Below are 23,028 nucleotides of genomic sequence, written 5' to 3'. Positions count from 1 at the left end.
CTTAGGCTGTCCTTCAAAGCCCTCTCCCTACTGGCCTCAATGTGTCTTTCCCCTTTCCCACTGCACCCCAAGTCTTCAGCTCCAACCCCTCCTGCATCATTATTATCTGAATGTTTCTCGCTTTTGCCAGTCTTTTTACTTGCACTGTCTTCTCCCCTAACTAATCATGCCCCAGGAGGGGTTTGAGTCCTAACTCCCTGTGAAGTCTTCTCTAATCACCAGCCTTCCACCCCTGAGCTCCTCCGTCCCTCATGTCTGCATCGCTCATTTAGATGCCCCATAATGACTAGAACAACAAATATTTGTTGGAATAATGAATTCTTTAAGAAGCAGTGTGGTCAGTTTCCATAACAACCGAAACAGCAATTGGAATTCCTGGAATGGAACGGACAAGCAGGCTGCTGCAGTAGCTGTTTGTGGCAGGAGGGTTTTCAGGTTAATTATGAGCCTCATCAGATGCTCCTTACGCCATGGAGTTGCTACCCCCTCGCTGAGAACAAGCAACATCAACTCCCTCCTTCCACCACCTCTCGCCCTAAGCTGGTGCTATTTTTTTGCTCATTTGCAAAATACTTACAGATGGATGTAGGCAATAACTCTGACGGTCACCTGAGTGGAGGGAAATGTTCTGGGAAAGTGGCCGAAAGGTGGCACGGATGGACCTCGCTGGCCCTTTGAATGTTTTGTGAATATTACCTCTGTGTTCAGGAAGAAAGCAGCTCAGTTGCTGTTTATAGACACACCTTCCAAAGCACAGATAAGGGATGTCACAGGATAGAGCCTGGTGATCAAAAGGTTTGGAAAAGGTCTGATGGGCTTTGGTTGTTCACACAAGATAGAGAACTATGCCAATCTGTAAGACAGGGACGTGGTCATCACTGGAAATGAAAAATTATCTGGAAAATGTAAAAATACCCTCATTATATCCCACTAATAGGCTCCCAGAGTCTTTCACAACTTTTTCTGGAACATTTCTCCTTTTTTTTTTTTTTTAATCTCTTGATCACTATCTATTACGGCTTCTTTTTCCCTTGTCTGCTTTTCATAGCCTGCCTATCACCTGAATTCCCATTATTCCTCTTCAAAGCCTTGGTAGTAGTGCTTCAATTTGGAAAATGATCTGACTTTACAGATGAGGTGCGATGCTAATGGCATAATGATCAAGTCATCGTTCAATGGCTTGGATTTCAATGTGTCGGGGACACAGATGGCCTTGTGTACCTTGGCATTGGTGCTGATAAGCTGCTTTTAAGTAGTAAGCTTTGAGAGGTACTTGTACAGTATTTTTGTGTTATTCTGTGCATTTTTAACCACTGAGCAAGTATTCCCGTTTATTCCCTGGAGAAAAACTGGAGCAATGAGAATTTTTGTTCAAAACTTAGTATTTCAATGAATAAGTCTAATTTTTAGAGAGTATTTTCTTGGGGCTCAGGTTGAATTTTTTTTTTTTTTTGTGGAATTGACTCACGTGTTTGGTTAAATTAAAAAATAAAAACGAGCCCTAACTGGTTTGGCTCAGTGGATAGAGCATCAGCCTGCGGACTGAAGGATCCCAGGTTCAGTTTCGGTCAAGGGCATGTACCTTGGTTGCGGGCACATCCCCAGTAGAGGGTGTTCAGTAGGCAGCTGATCGATGTTTCTCTCTCGATGTTTCTAACTCTTTATCCCTCTCCCTTCCTCTCAGTAAAAAGTCAATAAAATATATTTAAAACTAAATAAATAAAAATAAAAACGACTCGGGAAGAAAATAAAAAATAAATCTGATTGTTTTAACTTGATGCAGCTTTAATAGAAGCCAATGTTTATTAAACACTAGCACACACCATGCACTATATATAATACTTTATTTCTTTTTTTGTTGTTAATTCTTACCCGAGGATATTTTTCCATTGACTTTTAGAGAGTGGAAGAAAGGGGGAGAGTCAGAGAGAGAAGCGTCGATGTGAGAGAGACACATTGGTTGCCTCCTGTACACGCCCAGACCAGGACTGGGGATCGAGCCTGCAACCGAAGTACATGCCCTTGACTGGAATCAAACCCAGGAACCTTCAGTCTGTGGGCTGATGCTCTATCCACTGAGTCAAACTGGCCAGGGCACTTTATATCTTATTTAGTGCTTGTATCCACTCCATGGAGTCTTACCGCTATCCTAATTGTTCAAGTAAGACAGAGAGTTAAATAATTCACTGGTAAGTGATAGATCGGGGCTTGAAGACTGGGATTTTCTCATTAGCAACAAATGCTGCCAGTTTTTTTCTTTTTCTTGAAGAAATGGCTTGCTTGCTTTCAAGTTGCTCAGACTTCAAGGCCGATGCTCTAAAAGTGTATGGAGATACGTAGTAAAGAGACCAAAATGTAGGTGACTTTGTGGGAGTATAGTGGGTGAGGGAAGAGTTTGCCATAATAATTTGAATATGTGCCTCCATTTTCTACTTTCCTTTGCTTTCCTGTATAACTAACTAGTGATGTCTGAAAATAAAAACAAAATAATAAGACATCCAATGAACATCAATAAAACAGACCTCTGCATGCCCCAGCCATGTCTCTTCCAATTATGTGAAATTCTACATTAACCTCAGGACAGGAAACGATTTGAATCCATAAAAATATCTGAACCATTTCTGAACCCCCTCCCAACACACACTGATTTCAGAATATGTGCACTGCATCTTTACTGAGAAGACATATCATGGGTGCCTTTCCTGTGAACATTGCCCACTGTTCCTCAGTTTTCTCGCCTGTAATGTGGAAGAATGGTAGTACCTGGGTCACAGGGGTGAGGATGTGAGGATGTGAGGATGAAATGAGTTAACACATCAGTGCTCTCAGTAAATATTCAACAAGCATTAGCTAACATAACTGTTATATGCTAAGTGAGGGGAGACAACCAATAAGAGAGGATCCTGCCCTGGTCGGCATGGCTCAGTGGTGAGAGCATCGCCCTGTGCACCAAGGGGTCTTGGGTTCGATTTCAGGTCAAGGGCATGTGCCTGGGTTGCAGGTTTGATCCCTAGCCCTGGCCAAGGCATGTGCAGGAGGCAACCAATCAACGTGCCTCTCTCACGTCCATGTTTCTCTTCCCCTTCCTCCCTTCCACTCTCTCTAAACACTAATAGAAAATATGTCTTCGGTGAGGATTAACAACAACTTATAATAATAATAATAATAATAATAATAATAATAATAATAATAATAAATTTTTTAAAAGAAAGAGAGGATCCTGAGAAAGGGGGATGAGCGGTGTTTGGAATGAGGATAGGGCACCTGTAAGCTGGGGGAGCTATAACAGAGGTGAAGAGGGTGGCTGAGTTCCTGTATCTGTTTCTGCTGTCCTTTGTTAAAATTAAACACTCCCTAAGGGGCTGACGCTAAGAGGGGTTTCACCTGGAGCAGAATGGTTGGCTGGGATCAGGGCGAGTGGAAGTGAGGAAGTGTCTCCTGGGCCTTGAGCGTAAGCCTGTCTGAAGGCTGCACTTTCTCCTGTAACACAATCCTGCAGTTTACAACACAGCAACCTGGGTTTTACTGTAGGAACCGTATCTAGCCTTGAGGAATGAAGCAGGATAACAAGCCAGCGGTTCAGGGGACAGTGACTGTTTTAGCTTCCAAACAGTAGCCTTCCCACCCTGGTCCATTGGCTCAGGTGATTGGGTGTCCTCCTCGCTGGTTCGGTTCCTGGTCAGGGCACATGTACATGCCCGGGTTGTGGGCTTGATCCCAGTAGGGGGCGTGGAGGAGGCAGCCGACTCTCTCCCTTTCTCTCCCTCTCTCCCTAAAAATCAATTTTTTAAAATAATTTTAAATGTAGCATTCCAAAGTGTTTCCCTCTCATTTTGCTCCAAGCTCCAGAAATAAGAGTCTTGGGGCATCTTATTAACTGTAAATAAAATATATTTAAACCAGCCAACAGGTGATCAAGGCTTTAGCATGACAGGTTCCTGTGACCCAGTTGGTATTTTTTCTTGTATTGTCAGGGGCACTGACTAAAGACGTCCCTCCTGGTGCTCCCATGCTTTGACAAATGCCTTCTACCAGAAAGTTGATCACTGCGTTAGGGCCACACACTCATCCATCCACACCAGCTGAATGACCTCGGGTTAAAATGGAAGGAACCTACTTAGTGCAATGGCATAGTTTCCTGCTTGGACTAACTCTTGTAGTAAATGCATGGGGAACTGGCATGGGCAGAGCAGCATGTAGAATACAGTCTTGTTTTCTTGCAAGTCCTCAGCTTGGTCTTGGTGGAGCTGTTGAGGCAAGCCCTGAGACTGCCCCTCCTTCCAACACATGTTGTTGAAAAAGCAAGAGAATGCTAAGCAGTGAGAAACTTAGCACTCAGTAGACATTCCATATAATTAGAATGAATGAATGAGTGGGTGGTGGGTGGATGAATGGATTGAAATGCAACGTGATGAAGCTCAGATAAAGTGATGTCCCCAAGTTTCCCAAACTCAGTTGGGGTAAATAAACACCCATTGTCAAAAATAAGGAACTATTTTATTCCTTTTCTATGTGGCTTCTCCAGAGTCACTGCATATCCTAAAATAGCTGCTGGTGCTCCAGCCATTACGTCCTAAGTCCATTAAACAGGAAAGTGGAGTCCTAACCGGTTTGGCTCAGTGGATAGAGCGTCAGCCTGCGGCCTGAAGGGTCCCAGGTTCGATTCCGGTCAAGGGCATCTACCTGGGTTGCGGGCACATCCCCAGTGGGGGGCATGCAGGAGGCAGCTGATCGATGTTTCTCTCTCATCAGTGTTTCTCACTCTCTATCCCTCTCCCTTCCTCTCGGTAAAAAATCAATTAAAAATGTATTTTTTTTAAAAAACAGGAAAGTGGAAATGGGGGAGAAAGACATCCTTCTTCCCTTTTGGGTCACTTCCTGGGTGTTGTATTCACCATTTCTGCTTCTATCCCATTGGTCACAAGGACACTTTCAGCTGCAAAGGAGGCTGGTAAATGTATATTCCAAATAGCCATGTGCCTATTTAAAAATTGTGAGGTTTAATTTTTTAGAATAAAAGAGAGCATAGAGATTGTTTCTACTCTAATTCTCATGCAGGCTTCCTTCTCCTGACAGTGGGAACAGTGGGTTTGACTTTTGTTTTAAGTTTTGGTTTTAATAATCGCTAGTAGGACCGAGCTCACCACATGTCCATGGCAGCAACAGGAAGTAGAATTAGGCTGGGCCTCCGAGAGGTCGAGAGTCCGCCCTCACAGCCAGGACAGCAGACAAAGGCTGCAGCCCTACTTTGGAACTGCTTCTTCGGGAGCTGCCAGCAGTGCCTCTTGGGCTACCCCCCAAGCCCCCGTAATGCCACCCCTCCTCTCTCATGCCCCACTGTGGTGTCAGTGAACTCGAGAGGGACTGTCCTAGCCTTGAGCCCTCGTGGAGGGCACTGGCTGCATCCCTTGGTCTCCCCTGCAGACGAGAGGGCCTCTTTCTGTTGGACAGCTATTGTCCTTAGGATGCTATTATCCTTCCTAAGACTCCGTCAAAAATATACATTTTTCATCAAAACGAGATGATGCACCTCCTTGCACCTCTTTACACTTAACCAAATACCATGAGCATTTTTCCAAAATTATAAAACAATATCCGATGTCATTTTTTAAAGATGTTTTTGTAATTAAACTGAAACACTCAAATCATAAGTGTTTGGCTGGATGGATTTTCACTCAGTGGACATACCCATCTTCCTAACATGCAGATCAACATGAACATAACCAGCATCCCAGAAGGCTCCCTTCAGCCCCTTCCGTTCAACGCCCACTGCAAAGAATGCCATAGGTGTGATATTTTTGAACTTTAGATGCATGGAGTCATACTGTTTGTACTCATTTGTAGGTGTCTTCTTTGAATACATCATTTTAATGACTACATATTATTCCTTTGTATTGCTATCTTACAATTTATTCAGCTTATTCATAATGTGGTGCATTTCCCCCCAATTTTTTGCTTTCATTAAAAATACTGAAATATCTATGCAACAAATACATTTCTTTCCCTTTAAGATAAATCCATTAATGTGGAAATTTTTAAGACTTTTGACCAATATTACCAAATTGCCCTTCAGAAAGGTGACATCAATTTTACATTCTCATCACAGCATAGAAGACTTTCAGTTTCTGTGGTGTGGCCGAACATTGAACACAAAACCCCAGGTGTATTCCAACTAACACCCACCAAATATGCCCCTGCCTGTCTGAAATACACTCACCTTCTTCTACAGCACAAAAATAGGTTACAAGCACAAATATTCTCCAAGTTCTCTGACAAAAACAAAAACATAGACTGGTAGGGCTGGAAAAGACCTTGGAATTTATCAAGTCCAATGAGCTTATTTTCAGATGAGAATACAGAAGCCTGAGAGGAGAAATATCAGAGCAGACAGATTCCCAATGAAAATAATACCAGAAAACAATGTGTAGAGAAAAAGCTGCAAAGAAACAAAACAAAATGTCTTTTTAGCAGTTACCTTCAGAGTCATGAGAATTTTTTTTCCTTTTACTTTTCTGGATTATCTATATCTTTAATAAGGAGCATATATTTCTTTTGCAGTGGAGGAAAACTATTTTCTATGAAGGAAGGAAAAAGAGAAGGGAGAGACTAAGTATAAATTGCCAATTATATTCATTTAATGCATGCCTAAGATCATAGGTGAAAGCCTACAAAATAGGAAATAAGGTGGTTTCATAAACTTGAAAAAACCTGGAAGAGACAGAGCAATGAAGTCCAAGAATTCGGAGACCAAAACTAGCAGAGCCAGAGGAGGCAACTTTGGGAGGCTCCAGTCTGTACGTTGGGTGGGTTGTGTCTGGAACAGGCCCTGGAGACCCCTGGGTGAAGAAACAAAGGGCAGGTTTGCAGTGGTGTTTCCTCGTGAGTAGTTCAGAAATCTGGTCTCTGTCCATTTGGAGATGGAGTGAGGATGGAGACAGAGTCAGGATGAAGATGGGGTCAGAATGAAGGAAACGGGGTAAGGATGGAGATGGGGTCAGGTTGGAGATGGGGTGAGGATGGAGACGGGGTGAGGATGGAGATGGGGTGAGGATGGAGATGGGGTGAGGATGGAGAGGGGGTGAGGATGGAGACGGGGTGAGGATGGAGATGGGGTGAGGATGGAGAGGGGGTGAGGATAGAGATGGGGTGAGGATGGAGACAGGTGAGGATGGAGATGGGTCAGGATGAAGGAGACGGGGTGAGGATGGAGATGGGGTGAAGATGGAGATGGGGTGAGGATGGAGATGGGATCAACATGTTATGAACTGTAGGAGCTCACCCAGCAGTATAGGGCAGAAATGTTGAGAAACCACCACCCGAGTGCCTACCCTTTCGTCTCGCCCAAGACGTGAACCTTCCTTGTCTTCTGTTGATGGAAGAGTTAGAGTTATAAATTCCAATTTCAGAGTTTTTCTTAATTAGACATCTCATATGTCTCACTGTTACTGTGGTAGGTTTTAGCTGACTGATTCCCAAAATCACAGACTGTTGGAGTTGTCAAAACAGAGATGAAATCTCCAGGCTAATAAGTGGTGGGGCCTTATAGGGTTGCCAGATTTAGTTAATAAAAAAAAAAACAGGACGCCCTACCCAGTTTTGCTCAGTGGATAGAGCGTCGGCCTGCGGACTGAAGGGTCCCGGGTTTGATTCCTGTCAAGGGCACATGCCTAGGTTGTGGGCTTGGTCCACAGTGGGGGGTGTGCAGGAGGCAGTCAATCAATGATTCCCTCTCATCATTGATGTTTCTATCTCTCTCTTCCTCTCCCTTCCTCTCTGAAATCAATAAAAATATACTTCTTTAAAAAAAAGAACATGCCGAAACCGGTTTGGCTCAGTGGATAGAGCGTCGGCCTGCGGACTGAAAGGTCCCGGGTTCGATTCCGGTCAAGGGCATGTACTTGGGTTGCGGGCACATCCCCAGTGGGAGATGTGCAGGAGGCAGCTGATCGATGTTTCTCTCTCATCAATGTTTCTGACTCTCTATCTCTCTCCCTTTCTCTCTGTAAAAAATCAATAAAATATATTTAAAAAAAATAAAAAATAAAAAAAGAACAACTAGTTCAATTTGAATTTTAGAGAAACAATGACAGTGTTAGTGTAAGTATGTCTCATGTAATGTTGAACTGGATGTCCCGTATTTCATCGGACAACCTTATGGGGCCATGATGAAAGCCCTGCTCCTGGTTGACTAAAGACTGTGCTACATTTCTGAACAACAGGTTTGGTTTCCTTACAGGAGACGCTCTGGAGCTTAGCAGTTACCAAGGCACAGTGGGCCCTTGGGCACCATTTTTTATCTGCATAATAGATTACAAATTTCACCCACTGCAAATAGTTGTAAGGGTTAAATAAATTATTACAAATGAAACACTGAGAGAAGATACTTATTAGATCAAATATCAAGTCAAAAGCCTTGTGAACCAGGTATCTTTATCTGAACAGTCTCCAATGACAACTCAAACAGGTTTGTCTCTGACCCACTCCATTGGTACCAAATAGGCCACAGTCTCCCTCCTATTCTCTCTGGTCTGATGCTGAGAAAACAGAAAGTTCACTTCATCTGCAAGGGAGAGGATGGCTCTGCTATTGGTAAGGCAATGAGGATTTTTATCCACCATCATTTTATCCAGCATTCATTTATGATAGAACCATTATCTCAGCATTATTACATTGTAAATATTAAATAACAACAAGACTCCCTGCAGTGACCACTGGGAGTTCACAGCAAATTGCTTTCCTTAGATTTTCTAGTCTAGAAGTTCCAAATCGAGCTAATAATCAGAATCACCAGGGGAATTTTCTTGAAGATCATCTCTTTATTATGAAAATATTTCAAACATTCAGCAAAGCTGAAAGAATTTTATAGTGAACGCTTGTATATCCACCACCTAGATTCTACCGTTAACATTAACTTGTCTCATCACAAATCGGTCCTTCTATTTGTCCATCAATACAGTTTCTTTTCCCCTTACACATTTCAAAGGAAATTGCAGATATCTGTATATTTTCTCTGGGGAACTTTCTAAAACTGTAAATTCCCAGGCTTCAACCCTAAAAGTTCACAGATTGACTGACTCAAGAATGTTTTTAATACCCCAGGTGATTCTGATACACAGACAGTTTGGGGAGAGTATCAGTCAGAAGAAGTTAAGTTCTACTGTAGTAACAAGTAAGCCTTCCTAAAAATCTCTGTGGTGTAGGACAACAAAGATGTTTCTTCTTCTGTTTCCTCCTCTCCCTCCTCCTCCTCTTCATGTTCTTACTCTGAATTAATGCTACGGGTTCATCGACAGTTGACTGGCCTTCACTCTGATGACCATACTGATTGAGTCCCTACTATCTAAGTCATTGCCAGTATCATGGCAAAGAGAAAAGATACTTGGAAAACCTTATACTAGCAAAAAACAAACAAAACAAAAAACCTCTGCCTACATATGATACATATCTACCTCTGCCCACATTTCATTAGCCAAAGCAAGTCACTTGGGAACTCAAGTTCAAAATCATGGAGATGAATAATCTTTCCTCAGGAAGGAGCACTATGGAAGGGAAGCTGGAATATTTAGGAAAAGTATACAAAATAACACAAGAAATCCCTAATTTATTCCAGACTCTTCAATTCAGATACAACTAAAGAAACAAGGTGACTCTCTCAAGATCACTCAGCTAGTCCAGTGCAGGAATGATGCAGAAACAAAGTCTCCTCATTTCCAAAGTCATGTATAAGGCTACCTCTCTGAAGCTCCCAGATTGTTCATCATTCATTCATTCATTCATTCATTCATATCTACTATTAAGTGCCCACCATACATCAGGCATTGATAAATAGGACACAGGCCCTGCCATCAACAAGTTTCCAGTCCCATATAAAGTTCTTTCATATAACCTTCAGCTGACCCTATCACTGGACTGTCTCATCCTCTCATCAAATAACCTGAAGCAGCAATATATTTCAGACTAATAGAGATATTGTCTGAGGATAAAGGTCTATTTTTCTTCACTTTTTCCAGTCAGAGACAGTCAATTCCTAGCAACAGCCTGCTGAAACTTGGCATGGAGATGCAGCTCTCCCCAGAGAGAATGTTTAAAGAGACTGACTCATGGGCCCACCGTGGATGAGGATCATTCCTAGGGCTCAATCAGCTCATGATCTGATGGCATAATAGGTTTCCTCTGAAAGGAATCATTTAATCATGAAATCCTGAACCCATCCTTGGCACCCATTTTCATTTAGAGAGAAAGAAATATTTCAAGGGTTAGAAATCTGATAGATTTTTTTTTAAATAACTCTGAGGACTATCTAAAAATAGGATTGTTTGATTTGCAAAAGATATTTGATACCTCCACAAGCTATCACTGTGAAGACCAGCCATCCTTAAAGATGTTAAAATAGTGCCACAATATAAAATGCTGTGTCTAATCTTTACAGAAGCAAAGTTATAGATTCCAATTTCAGAGTTGAAGCATAGTTAAGCCTCACTAACACTAGCTGCCTTATTTAACAAATAATAATCATGATGCTTATTGAGTGTTGCATTATGCCAGCTACTGTAAAGCAACTCACATGTATTACCTCATTTTGTCCTCACAACAAATAGGCATTATAATCATCCCTATTTTGTAATTGAAGAGGTTGAAGCTCAGAGTGGACAAGTAATTAGATCAAAGTTATCTAACCAGATAAAGGTCTAAGATGTGAACCTGGAACTGGAGTCCTTTGGTCCAGTGTTCCTTTTATGTAAAAGGGAATAGAGTTGTCATTTCATTTTTGTGGGGCCACATAGCTCCTCGGCATTACCTGTGGCACTATGCAAGGTCCTGTGGGGATCCCAACATAAAGCCGTTTCTACTCTGTGTGCTTCACCCTGGCAAAGGAAGGAAGAGAATATAGTTAAACCGTGTGTCCTGGTAGCCAGGGGAAGAGAGAATTTCAAGATGTCTATCAGTGGTGTTAAATGCTACTGAAGAGTCAAAGATGGTAAAGATTAGAAGAAGGCCATTAAATAATGTGACAATTATGCAATCACTGTTGAACTTAAAAAAATCAATTTCAGAGAGTGATGAGGTTAGGGGGTAGCTTGCAAGAGTAAAAGGAGTCAATGAAAAAGGAGGAAATGAAAAAGGGTAGTTATAGGCTACAGGGAGTGAGGGGAAGGAAAGACTATAGGACAACTAGAGGATGCAAAGAATGGTGGAAATATTTTTACTTGCATTGAGGAGAACCAAGCATGTTGTTATACAGAAGAGAGAGGAGATAGTGCCAACTGAGAGAAATAAATGTAACGTGCACAAATAAAGAGAGAGTGAAGAGTTTGAAGTAGGCAGGAGAAAAGGATCCATTCATCAGTAATATTTTTTCAGCCACTATTATAAAGTGTCTACTGTGTTTTAGTCACTGTGTTTGAGCACCTTGGTGAGCAAAACATACCCATCTATAATAATAAAAGTGTAATATGCTAATCAGACCCGATGTCCTCCCCAACGACCTTCCGGACAAAGCCAGGGCTGCGAGGGAAGCCTGGGTCCCGGGTGCCACAGGAAAGCTAATGCCAGCAGCCAGGGGATGGAAGGCCTACTCTTGCACGAATTTCATGCATCGGGCCTCTAGTATCCTATAATTGTGGACCATGGAGTCTAATATGGAAGACAGACTTTAAGTAATATATATATATTCCAGACTCTTATATAAGTAATATATAAGGTCTTTCATATAACCTTCAGCTGACCCTATCACTGGACTGTTTCATCCTCTCATCAAATCACCTGGAGCAGCAATACATTTCAGACTAATAGAGATACTGTCTGAGGATAATGGTCTATTTTTCTTTACTTTTTGCAGTCAGAGAGAGTCAAATCCTAGCAACAGCCTGCTGAATATATATATCCTATACTAATAAAAGAGAAAAATGGTAATTGGCGTACAACCGATACCTTTTTCATTGGCTAATCAGCGAGATATGCAAATTAACTGTCAGCCAAGATGGCGGCTGGCAGCCAGGCAGCTGAGAATAGGAGGCTTGGTTGCCCCAGCGATGGAGAAAGTCAAGGATCCCCGCAGCTGTGGGCTCTGAGCTCCTGAAGCAACAACTCCAAAAGATACAATGTTTCAATTATAGAAGCTAAAAGATGGCGGTTAATTTGCATACTCAGGCTCCAAGCAGAGCGAAGCCAAACAGCCCTGAAGCAGCAGGGCAGAGAGGCCTCAGGGCCTGGGATCAGCAGAGTCGAGAGGCCTCCCGGCCCCACGATCAGCGGAGGCCAGAGTCGGCCCAGCCCCGCAATCAGGGAGGCGAGAGTCGGCCCAGCCCCGCGATCAGCAGAGCCTAGAGGCCTCCCAGCCCAGGTGATCAGTGGATCCGAGAGGCCTCCCAGCCCAGGTGATCAGCGGAGCCGAGAGGCCTCCCAGCCCAGGTGATCAGCAGAGTCGAGAGGCCTCCCAGCCCCGGTGATCAGCGGAGCCGAGAGGCCTCCCAGCCCAGGTGATCAGCAGAGTCGAGAGGCCTCCCAGCCCAGGTGATCAGCGGAGCTGAGAGGCCTCCCAGCCCGGGTGATCAGCGGAGTCCAGAGGCCTCCCGGCCCCGGTGATCAGCGGAGCCAAGAGGCCTCCCAGCCCAGGTGATCAGCGGAGCTGAGAGGCCTCCCAGCCCCGGTGATCAGCAGAGTCGGAGGCCCCGCGATCAGCGGAGCCAAGAGGCCTCCCGGCCCCGTGATCAGCGGAGCCAAGAGGCCTCCCAGCCCAGGTGATCAGCAGAGTCGAGAGGCCTCCCAGCCCCGGTGATCAGCGGAGTCGGAGGCCCCGCGATCAGCGGAGCCAAGAGGCCTCCCGGCCCCACGATCAGCGGAGCCAAGAGGCCTCCCAGCCCAGGTGATCAGCGGAGCTGAGAGGCCTCCCAGCCCCGGTGATCAGCGGAGCCGAGAGGCCTCCCAGCCCAGGTGATCAGCAGAGTCGAGAGGCCTCCCAGCCCAGGTGATCAGCGGAGCCGAGAGGCCTCCCAGCCCAGGTGATCAGCGGAGCCCAGAGGCCTCCCGGACCCATGATCAGCAGAGCCGAGAGGCCTCCCAGCCAGGTTATCAGCAGCCGAGAGTCCTCCTGGCTAGAGATCAGCGGAGCCGAGAGGCCTCCAGGCCTCAGTTATCAGCGGAGCCGAGAGGCCTACAGGCCATGGTTATCAGCAGCCGAGAGGCCTCCAGGCCAGGGATCAGGGGAGCCGAGAGGCGTCCTGGCCCTGGGATCAGCAGAGCAGCGAGGCCTCCCAGCACCGGGATCAGTGTGACAGGGTGCGGAGCCCCAACCCTCTGATCGGCCCTGCTCTGTGTGTGACAGGGTACAGAGCCCCAACCCCCCTGATGGGCCCTGCTCTGTGCATGACAGGAGTGGCGCTGCAACCTCCCTATGGACCCTGCCTTGAGTGTGACAGGGGGCGGTGCCCCAACTCCCCAATTGGCCCTGCTCTGAGCCCGACCAGGGGCTGCACCTAGGGATTGGGCCTGCCCTCTGCCACCCGGGAGCAGGCCTAAGCCAGCAGGTCATTATCTCCTGATGGGTCCCAGACTGTGAAAGGGCACAGGCCAGGCTGAGGGACCTCCTCTCCCAACCCCGAGTACACAAATTTTTGTGCACCGGGCCTCTAGTATATATATATATATATATATATATATATATATATATATATATATATACACACATATATGTATATATGTCACATTATGATTATATACTGTGAAAAGTGCTATGAATGAAAATGCTACAAGAGCCAAAGCAGAGAAGTTGGCCTTAGGCCAGCCGTGGGCAAACTACAGCCCGCGGGCCGGATCCGGCCCGTTTGAAATGAATAAAACTATTTAAAAAAAAGACTGTACCCTTTTATGTAATGATGTTTACTTTGAATTTATATTAGTTCACACAAACACTCCATCCATGCTTTTGTTCTGGCCCTCCGGTCCAGTTTAAGAACCCATTGTGGGCCTCGAGTCAAAAAGTTTGCCCACCCCTGCCATAGGCTGAATAGTTGTATAAAGTCTTCCAAATAGGAGAAAGAAGGAATAGAAGAAACATACGTGTTGGAAATGTTGAGGAAAGAGATCATCTTCACCTTCTTAGTGAATAGGAAGACTAAAAATGTGTAAGAGTGAGAGGAATAAGACCATGAGTATTTAAGGACAATAGGACAATGGGGAAATGTATTAGAATCCATCCATGGACATCCAATTTAGTACCAGCAAAAGAGAAATATATTTCCCAAGAAGCATTAAAAGCTATAATGAAATTAGGTAGTATGACCCAGTTGGCCTGATTTTCTGACTTGCTCAAGGAGTTCTTAGCAACCCAGAGTAGATGCCTATAAAGTAAATGGTGGGCTGGGCAGAGAGAGCAGCCTGGTGGTTCTTGGGGAAGCACAATATAATTCAAAGGGAGCAAAGGATTCAAAGTTACTAGGAAAGGCCTTGTGTCCAGCTGGACAGGGAAGTAAGTGGAACCCAAAGGACGTGGACCAACTCAATGAGTCACGGTGAGGACCCAGAGAACAGAGAACAGTTGAAAAGAAGTGAGGTCAAGGGAAAAGAGAGAGGGGGAAGAAGATGTGAACAGAGAGAGAGGATAGACGGGCGTGATGATGAACACTCATGTTCAGCCAAATCAATAGGGAGCTAAAGTTGTGTCAGTGATGGTCATTGGTGCTGAAGAGGTTTAAAGAATGCTGAGGCTGGGGTGAGGTGGGAATGAAGGCCTGGAGAGCTTAGCTGACAGCAATCAGACCCAGAGAATGCTGTGCGTTATAGGAAAACTTTGCGTTTTCTAAACCAGATACATATGTTTGCAGGTACACACACGTACGTACACACATTGTAGGTACACACATGCACACACACACATATATATATCTTACTTGTAAGTGGTCTGGACATCTTGAAGTGATGGCTAGTCCCCAGACTTATTGTTGCATTATATTTCTTTCAAACCACGATATGTTGGATGACAGCCTACAGATGTAACTCAGGAAGAGTTAGAGGCATGAGTAACTTCCTCTCATTTATCAAGTACCAATTTCTTGGAAAAGAGATAGAACAAGGGAAATTTTCAATGAGATTTGGGACAAAGGGACAGATTTCAGAGACTTTTCAAATGTAGACTCAACTTTTCAAAGTTGCTTAGCAACTGGTTGGGTATGGGAGATAAGGATGAAGGAGAGGCAAGAGGCAAGTGTATAAAGTGGCAAAGAGTTGGTTCTTGCTCCCTCCACCCATTTTACAGATGAGAAAGTTAAAGCTCAGAGAAAATAAAAGACTCATCCATAGCCACATGATTAATAAGTGTCAGAGCCAGGGTTTGTTGCTAGATCCATCTGTCCTGTGCATTTCCCACGGGGGCAGGTTAGTAAGAAGCTAGGAAATTCCTTGACAAGTGGAATGAGGAAACAGAGACAGATAGTAAACAAAGACCTAGCCAGCTAATAAATCACAAGATCGCATCTCCCCTAACCAAGGATACTTACACCTCTCGTCCCCAATTAGAGAGTGAGTAGCTTAGACACCCTAATCAGGGAAATAGATAACAGAGACCCAGTTGATGCCATTGGTGCCAACCAAACCTCAGAATGGATGAAGTCAGGGGAATAATTAACAAAAAACCAATTAGAACCAGACAAATCCAAGATAAAAGTAAAACAGTGAAACTGACCAGAGAATGATCCCAAACTCCCCTATATGCTCATCGTGATGCATAAGCATATCAAAGGACACAGCCAGAGAGTTGTTGAATAGTCTGTTGAGACCCTCTCCTGAGACCTCCCCTAAAACTCCTACCTTTAGAAAACAGATAAAAAACCTTTAAGACAAAGGATGCCAGTGCACACTCCCCCTTGAGCATGCCCATGCCCTCTCTCCTTTCCTCGGGTGTGTATCTTTGCTTTCTTTCTCCTGAGCTCTAAGGGTTCCCATGAGACTTGCAACCAGGGGAGCAGCAGACAGCAGCAGCTCGTCCAGAGCTAACCCCCTGAACCTGTCTCCCAAGCCTCTCCTTTTGCCTCTGTAACCTGTTTCCTGAGTCCATGAAGCCCAGCATGGCTCACTTCTTCTGCCTCTGTCACTTTCTTTCCTGAGTCCACACAGCCCAGCTGGCTCACTTCTATGACTGGGTCTAGGCAGCCCAGCCTTAACTCACTCCTGTTACAGTGATCTTGCCACTTCTATCTTAAGCCCTTACTTTGTTTCACTGCCCCAGCTTTAATAAACCTACTCTCAAAATCACCTGAACTCGTATTATGAAAACTTCCTTGCACAAAGTCAAGAACCCACACATTCCAGACTGTGCTGGGCAGACCCACCTCGGTCCCAGTCCCTTTCTAGTGACACCATTATGTCTTACTCCTTCCCTCCAGCCATTCTCTGAGGGACTCTGCCATGTTCCACAACCCTTTACTGAATATACCAAGCTCAGTCTTATCCCCTTCTCTTCCACATTTTCCCTGTGTTGGCAAAGGTCCTTGTGGATGCTCATCAACCACCCTTTCCCTGCCTGGGCGCGGAGTCTCTCCTGGGGCTCCTGCAGTAGTGTCACACCCTTATCACACTCTGTGACACTGGGTTCACCTGTCATCTTCCCATGAGACGGTGAATTCTCTGGTGGAAAACACAGCACCCCTGAGTCTGTTTATTCCCAGCACTCAGCACAGTGTCTGACCTACTAGTATACTCGCTGCCCAACATGTTTGTCAAACGAAGAGCTGTATTACTAGGCCTCATGCTTAATTCCAGGTTGCATCCTGCAGTTAATAAGATACAATAAAATGTCCAAAAAGGACATTATAACCTGCTCTCTGCCATTACTATTTAAAATCTTTAAAAATCAAAGTATAACAGAAACCTACATACATGCATTTGTTTGGATCGGGGGTTAGCGGCTGACCTGCCTGACATTGCTATTTGTTTGGGCTTGCTCTGTGAGCACAGAGCGTGCTGGAACACCCCAGCCTTGCCGTTTCACCCGCTTTACCCTGAGGCCAAGCACCCTGCAACAGTTGCCTAGGAGCGGGAGGTCTTCTCTTGCGGGGCCCAGCTAATGAACCCAGGAGCCGGCTCCTAAGAAAGAGTTGCTCCAGTAAATACAAAGCATCCTGGAAACGGGCTCAGGTGGGCAGGCGCGGCGAGGCCGCTGGTTTCAGTTCCACGAGAACGCTGGAGTGAGGATACAGACCTGGCCCTTCCCTTCCTCCCTCCTTCCCTTCCTTCCTTCCTTCCTTCCTTCCTTCCTTCCTTCCTTCCTTCCTTCCTTCCTTCCTTCCTTCCTTTCTCCCTTCCTCCCTTCCTTCCTTCCTTCTTTCCTTCGTTCGTGCAGTGCTGAGGGAACCTTAGGGGGAAATAATACACTCAGCTGTGAAGTGGGAGTTGACAGTATTTTCACTCTCACAATATAGCACCTTTGACCTCCCCTGACAAAAATGTTAAATTATACTGGAGGTTGAGAATAAAGATTTTTCACTTTTTTTTTTTTTTTTGGAAGTGTTGACAGACCCCTTTAAAATGGAATCTCATATTCCACACTCTCTTTGTGGGTCACAGGATGCCCTATTGAGTATAGGTTTGCTTTGGGGGTTAAGCCTTGAGCAATGAAATGATACCCTGAAAACCAGTAAAATGACGTCAGTGTGACAGCCCCTCATCTGCTATCAATTATCTTGTCACCAGAGGACACAGACTGCTCATCCTGATATGTGGCACCGCAAACATTTTTTTTCCATGCAACCAATTATCCTGGAGGGATATCAAGGCCCCATTGGTTTTTATTTTATTTTTTTTTATTTTTTTTATTTTTTTTTATTGCTTAAAGTATTACAAAGGGTATTACATATGTATCCATTTTATCCCCCCGCCCTAGACAGTCCCCTAGCCTCCCCTATCACCCAGTGTCTTATGTCCATTGGTTATGCTTATATGCATGCATACAAGTCCTTTAGTTGATCTCTTGCCCCCCTACCTCCTGCCCCCCAACCCTCCCCGGCCTTCCCGCTGCAGTTTGACAATCTGTTTGAGGCAGCTCTGCCTCTGTATCTATTATTGTTCAAAAGTTTATAATGGTCTCTATTGTCCATGAATGAGTGAGATCATGTGGTATTTTTCCTTTATTGACTGGCTTATTTCACTTAGCATAATGCTCTCCAGTTCCATCCATGACGTTGCAAATGGTAAGAGTTCCTTCCTTTTTACAGCAGCATAGTATTCCATCGTGTAGATGTACCACAGTTTTCTAATCCATTCATCTACTGATGGGCACTTAGGCTGTTTCCAGATCTTAGCTATGGTGAATTGTGCTGCTATGAACATAGGGGTGGATATATCCTTTCTGATTGGTGTTTCTGGTTTCTTGGGATATATTCCTAGAAGTGGGATCACAGGGTCAAATGGGAGTTCCATTTTCAGTTTTTTAAGGAAACTCCATACTGTCTTCCATAGTGGCTGCACCAGTCTGCATTCCCACCAGCAGTGCACAAGTGTTCCTTTTTCTCCACATCCTCTCCAGCACTTGTCGTTTGTTGATTTGTTGATGATAGCCAGTCTGACAGGTGTGAGATGGTACCTCATTGCTGTTTTGATTTGCATCTCTCGGATGATTAGTGACTTTGAGCATGTTTTCATATGTCTCTTGGCTTTCTGAATGTCCTCTTTTGAAAGGTGTCTATTTAGGTCCTTTGCCCATTTTTTGATTGGATTGTTTATCTTCCTTTTGTTAAGTTGTATGAGTTCCCTATAAATTTTGGAGATTAGGCCCTTATCAGATATGTCATTGGCAAATATGTTTTCCCACACAGTGGGTTTTCTCGTTGTTTTGTTGATGGTTTCTTTTGCTGTGCAGAAGCTTTTTATTTTGATGTAGTCCCATTTGTTCATTTTTTCTTTAGTTTCAAGTGCCCTAGGAGCTGTATCAGTGAAGAAATTGCTTCGGCATATGTCTGAGATCCCATTGGTTTTTATTTTAAAAATAGAGGCCCAGTGCACAACATTCGTGCATCACGGCAAGGTGGCGCTCAGCCTGGCCTGTACCCTTTAGCAGCCCGGCAGCCCTCAGGGGATGTCCGACTGATGGCTTAGGAGTGGGCCTAAGCCATCAGTCAGTCAGACATCCTTAGCGCTGCCACGGAGTTGGGAAAGGCTCCCGCCACCACTGCTGCGCTCACCAGCCCTGAGCCCAGATTCTGGTTGAGTGGTGCTCCCCCTGTGGGAGCACACTGACCACCAGGGGGTGGTTCCTGCATTGAGCCTCTGCCCCCTAGTGGTCAGTGTGTGTCATAGCAACCAGTCCTTCTGCTGTTCAGTTGATTTGCATATTAGCCTTTTATTATATGGATCATAAGTTAAAGCCTTGAAGGCATGCAAATGACAGTGTATAAAAACTCATATTCCTACTAGCAGTTGTTGGGCCGTACTGCAGTGGTGAAAATCACTTTGTTTTCCAGTTAGGAGCCATGGGAAGAATCAAGGCGTTGTGTAGATTACTTACAACTCCACGGTGCCCGCACCATTTGGCCAAAGAATGCTAAGAATTTGCAGCTGCTGCTCCCACCAGAGGTTCCAAAGGGCACCCGCTGGTGTTTAACACCCAGCTGTTGTTATTTGAGCTGAAGATTTTTAATTGTTTTTCTGTTGAGATTTGTTAAATAACATTTTAGAGGACCAAAACTATAATAGCTGTATTAGCAGGACGCTGAAAGAGAAAAAATAACTGGAACGCGGCAGTTTGGCCTGGTAAGCTGTGTTCAAAAATATCTTTTCCACATGACTGGCTTCCAGCCATCCCAGGAAAGGAGTTTCTGGGTAAATCGGTCAGGAGCTCAGCCCCGTGTTCCCCTTACTCATTTATCTGGAAGCTCTTCTTCCCTGAGTGGCCTTCTCTTGTTTCTATTATCTCAGCAGACGGGAGCCATAGTGCTTGGAGCAAACTGCATTAGCTGGCCAGCACCTGGTCCTAAGTGCCAGCCTCTGTCATCGCTGTTTCCCCGTGACATCTAGCCCACCCATGACCACACGGAGGATCTAAACCCTCCCCACCTGGCTTAGGCAGCTGTGTGGACGAGCAGACCATAGAAAACATGGCCTTTCCTTTATTTCCACCAAGGCCACGGGGAGGGAAGGAGAGGCCCTTCTACTGAGGAGAAACAACAACTGATGTTGTCCCTCAAAAGGGAAGTTGCTAAATAATCCCAATCAAAAGCTTTGGATGTGAAGAGAGGCAAGCCCGGAAAGCTGGAGATGAGTCATAAATCCTCACGGCCATATGAAAATGTCAATCGTGCTTTGCATGTTAATGTTCAATATTCTCTTTACCTAGAAAACCTGGATTCATCCAGTGTAATGGAGCACCTACTGTGTGCAAGGTGCTGTGCTAGTGGGGAACCTGGAGACCAAGTGTAAGCCAGGGCAAGGGCGCATGTAAACCAGTCACTCCAACAGGGGCGAGGGTCAGAGGGCTGAGTTATGCCTTCAGGCTGAGGACCTCGAAGCGCAAAAGCACAGTGGCCTGGAAAAGCGCATCTTATTGAAGGGACAGTATGTGGTTGGACTTGACAGTGTTGGACAAGGATAAGAAATGGCGAAAAAGGTTGGAGAGGTTAAATGCAACCCGAGTCTGGCTGGTTGAACGTCCCTCTACGGAGTTCAGATTCTATACTGCAGGGACTGGGAAGCCATTCAATTCTATGGAGCTGGGAAGTGACATGCTTTTCAGGTAAATCATCCTGCCAGCAGGTGTGCTGTGAGGCTGAGCACCTGAGCTCACAGCGGGGAGGAGAGGAAGAACGCCCTGGAGAGCCAGAGCCAGGCTTCAATCCTAGACCTGCTACTTACTGGCCTGAGGCAGTTGAGTTACCTTCCCTATGTGCTTCCCCATCTGTAAAATGGGCATAAGAACAGTGCCTGATTCAAATCAATGCACATAAAATGCTTAGAGCAGTGACTGGCACAGTGAGCTCTAGGCCACGGTTAGCTATTATTACTTTCAGATGTAAAATCCTAACTTAGCAACTAGTTGCCATTGGGGAGGCAAGGGAACGAGTCAAAGGTGTAATGCTCATCAAAGGAACCTGGCAGATACCCAGAATTAATAACAATAACTAGAAAACGGCAGAAAATCACATCGAGGGACATTACAAAGGAACTTTATAATCTTCAAAGTGTCAAGGATATATGGTGACAGGAGATTTGACTTTGGGTAGTGAGCACATGGTGCGATATACAGATCTTATAGAAACCCACACCTGAAACCTATATGTTCATGTTGACCAATGTCACCCCAATAAATTTAATTTTTTTTAAAGTGCTGAGGAGCCCAGCCAGCGTGGCTCCGTTGTTGAATGTAGACCTATGAACTAGGAGGTCACCGTTCAATTCCCAGGCAGGGCACATGCCCAGGATGCGGGCAATCCCCGGTGGGTGGCATGAAGGAGGCAGCCAATCAATGATTCTCTTTCATCATTGATGTTTCTCTCTCCCTCTCCTTTCCTCTCTGATATATATATATATATATATATATATATATATATATATATATATATTTTTTTTTTTTTTTTTTTTTTTTTTAATGTCGATGAATCACAAAGGAACTGTTCTATCCTGTAGGACACCAGAAAGACATGACAACTAAAGGCAACACCAGACTTAGAACTTGATCCATTGGCTTCCAAAGACACTATTGGGACAATTGAGATAATTCCACTGACATTTGAGTGGGGTCTGAAGATGTAGCTATGTAGAAGCCTGTGCTTGGCTCCTTTTTCAAAAGAAATGACACAAAGTGTCCTATAGTGTGAGGCATCAGGTGGGCAACTTATGCTCAAATGTTTCAGAAAGCTTTCTGTACTCTGCTTATAAGTTGTCCGTAAGTTGGCAATTGAAAAGGAGAGCAATTTATTTTTAAATGAAGAGCTAGCATTTGTTGAGCATCTCTCTTTATTAGACACCGTGGCAGTGCTTTCACATAAGCAGATCGGTTCCCCAGGAAACTTGTCTGACTTGCATCTCTACCCAAAGGGCATCCCTCTCCCCTCCCCTGAGACGCCCGGCCTGAACTCCTCCCACCGGACCACCGGCCACTGCACTCACTGCTTGTGGTTTGTCTGCGATGCCTGCGCCCTCCTTGGGCAGTAAGCTCTTTGAGGGCAAGGACTGTAGCCCATTCTCCATGTGTCCACATCGCCCCCCATAGCTCCCGGTAAATCACAGTGCTCAGTGTATGCTCAGTGAATGAAGCACTGAGGCTTGTCCACCATGATGAATACAGTCAAAAATGAGCCCTGGCCGGTGTGGCTCGGTTGGTTGGGTGTCCTCCTGTGCACAGAAAGGTTGCCCATTCAATTCGGGTTTCGGGTTCAATCCCCGGGCAGGGGGTGCAGGAGGCAGCCAAGTCAATGTTTCACTCTCACATCCGTGTTTCTCTCTCTCCCTTCTTCTTCCTCTCCCTCTTCCTTTCCCTTCTTCTCTCTCGAAATATCAATTAAAAAATCTTTTTTAAAAAAATCTGAGGCACCAGACGTGGGATGCATGTCTGATGCGTGACTTCTTTCCAGGTGGCCCGGGCTCTGGCAAAGGCACGCAGTGTGCAAAGCTGGTGGAAAAATACGGATTCTCACACCTCTCGACTGGTGAGCTCCTGCGTCACGAGCTGTCATCGGACTCTGAAAGAAGCAAATTGATCAGAGACACCATGGAACGTGGAGACCTGGTGCCCTCCGTAAGCAACAGCTGCCTCCACGGCTGGGGGGGTATTATGGGGTGTTGCCTTTAGTCTAAGCTGCTGGAACAGAGGAGCCCAAAAGGACAAGGGCTGTATTCGAGTTCTCTCTGCGGAGCCGGCAGAGGCAGGCAGGAGATCCACGTTGTCCAGGCCCAGGTTCCTTCTGTCTTGTTGCCCTGCCAGCTCCTTGAATATTAGCCTGTCTCACCTTTTCCCCCAAACTGGTCCCACTTTAGAACTGAAATATTTAAAGCAGATATGAAGTGTGGTACAGCAAAGCCTAGGAATACAACCCTCTGTGAAAG

The 23,028-nt window shown here is 45.1% G+C and overlaps 1 protein-coding gene across 2 annotated transcripts in view; it reads left to right on the top strand.

Annotated features, from left to right (window-relative positions):
* Positions 1-23,028, top strand: part of AK5 (adenylate kinase 5) — a 198,933-nt gene that overhangs the window by 158,150 nt on the left and 17,755 nt on the right. For both annotated transcript variants that reach the window (XM_059689152.1, XM_059689151.1), the window contains exon 11: positions 22,557-22,720. In XM_059689152.1, the coding sequence (XP_059545135.1) occupies positions 22,557-22,720 (164 nt within the window). The remainder of the gene's footprint in view (positions 1-22,556; positions 22,721-23,028) is intronic.

Source organism: Myotis daubentonii, chromosome 3 (genome assembly GCF_963259705.1).
Source record: "Myotis daubentonii chromosome 3, mMyoDau2.1, whole genome shotgun sequence".
Classification (NCBI taxonomy): domain Eukaryota; kingdom Metazoa; phylum Chordata; class Mammalia; order Chiroptera; family Vespertilionidae; genus Myotis; species Myotis daubentonii.
Note: the sequence above shows the minus strand (reverse complement) of the source record. Positions and strands in the feature narration are given on the sequence as shown.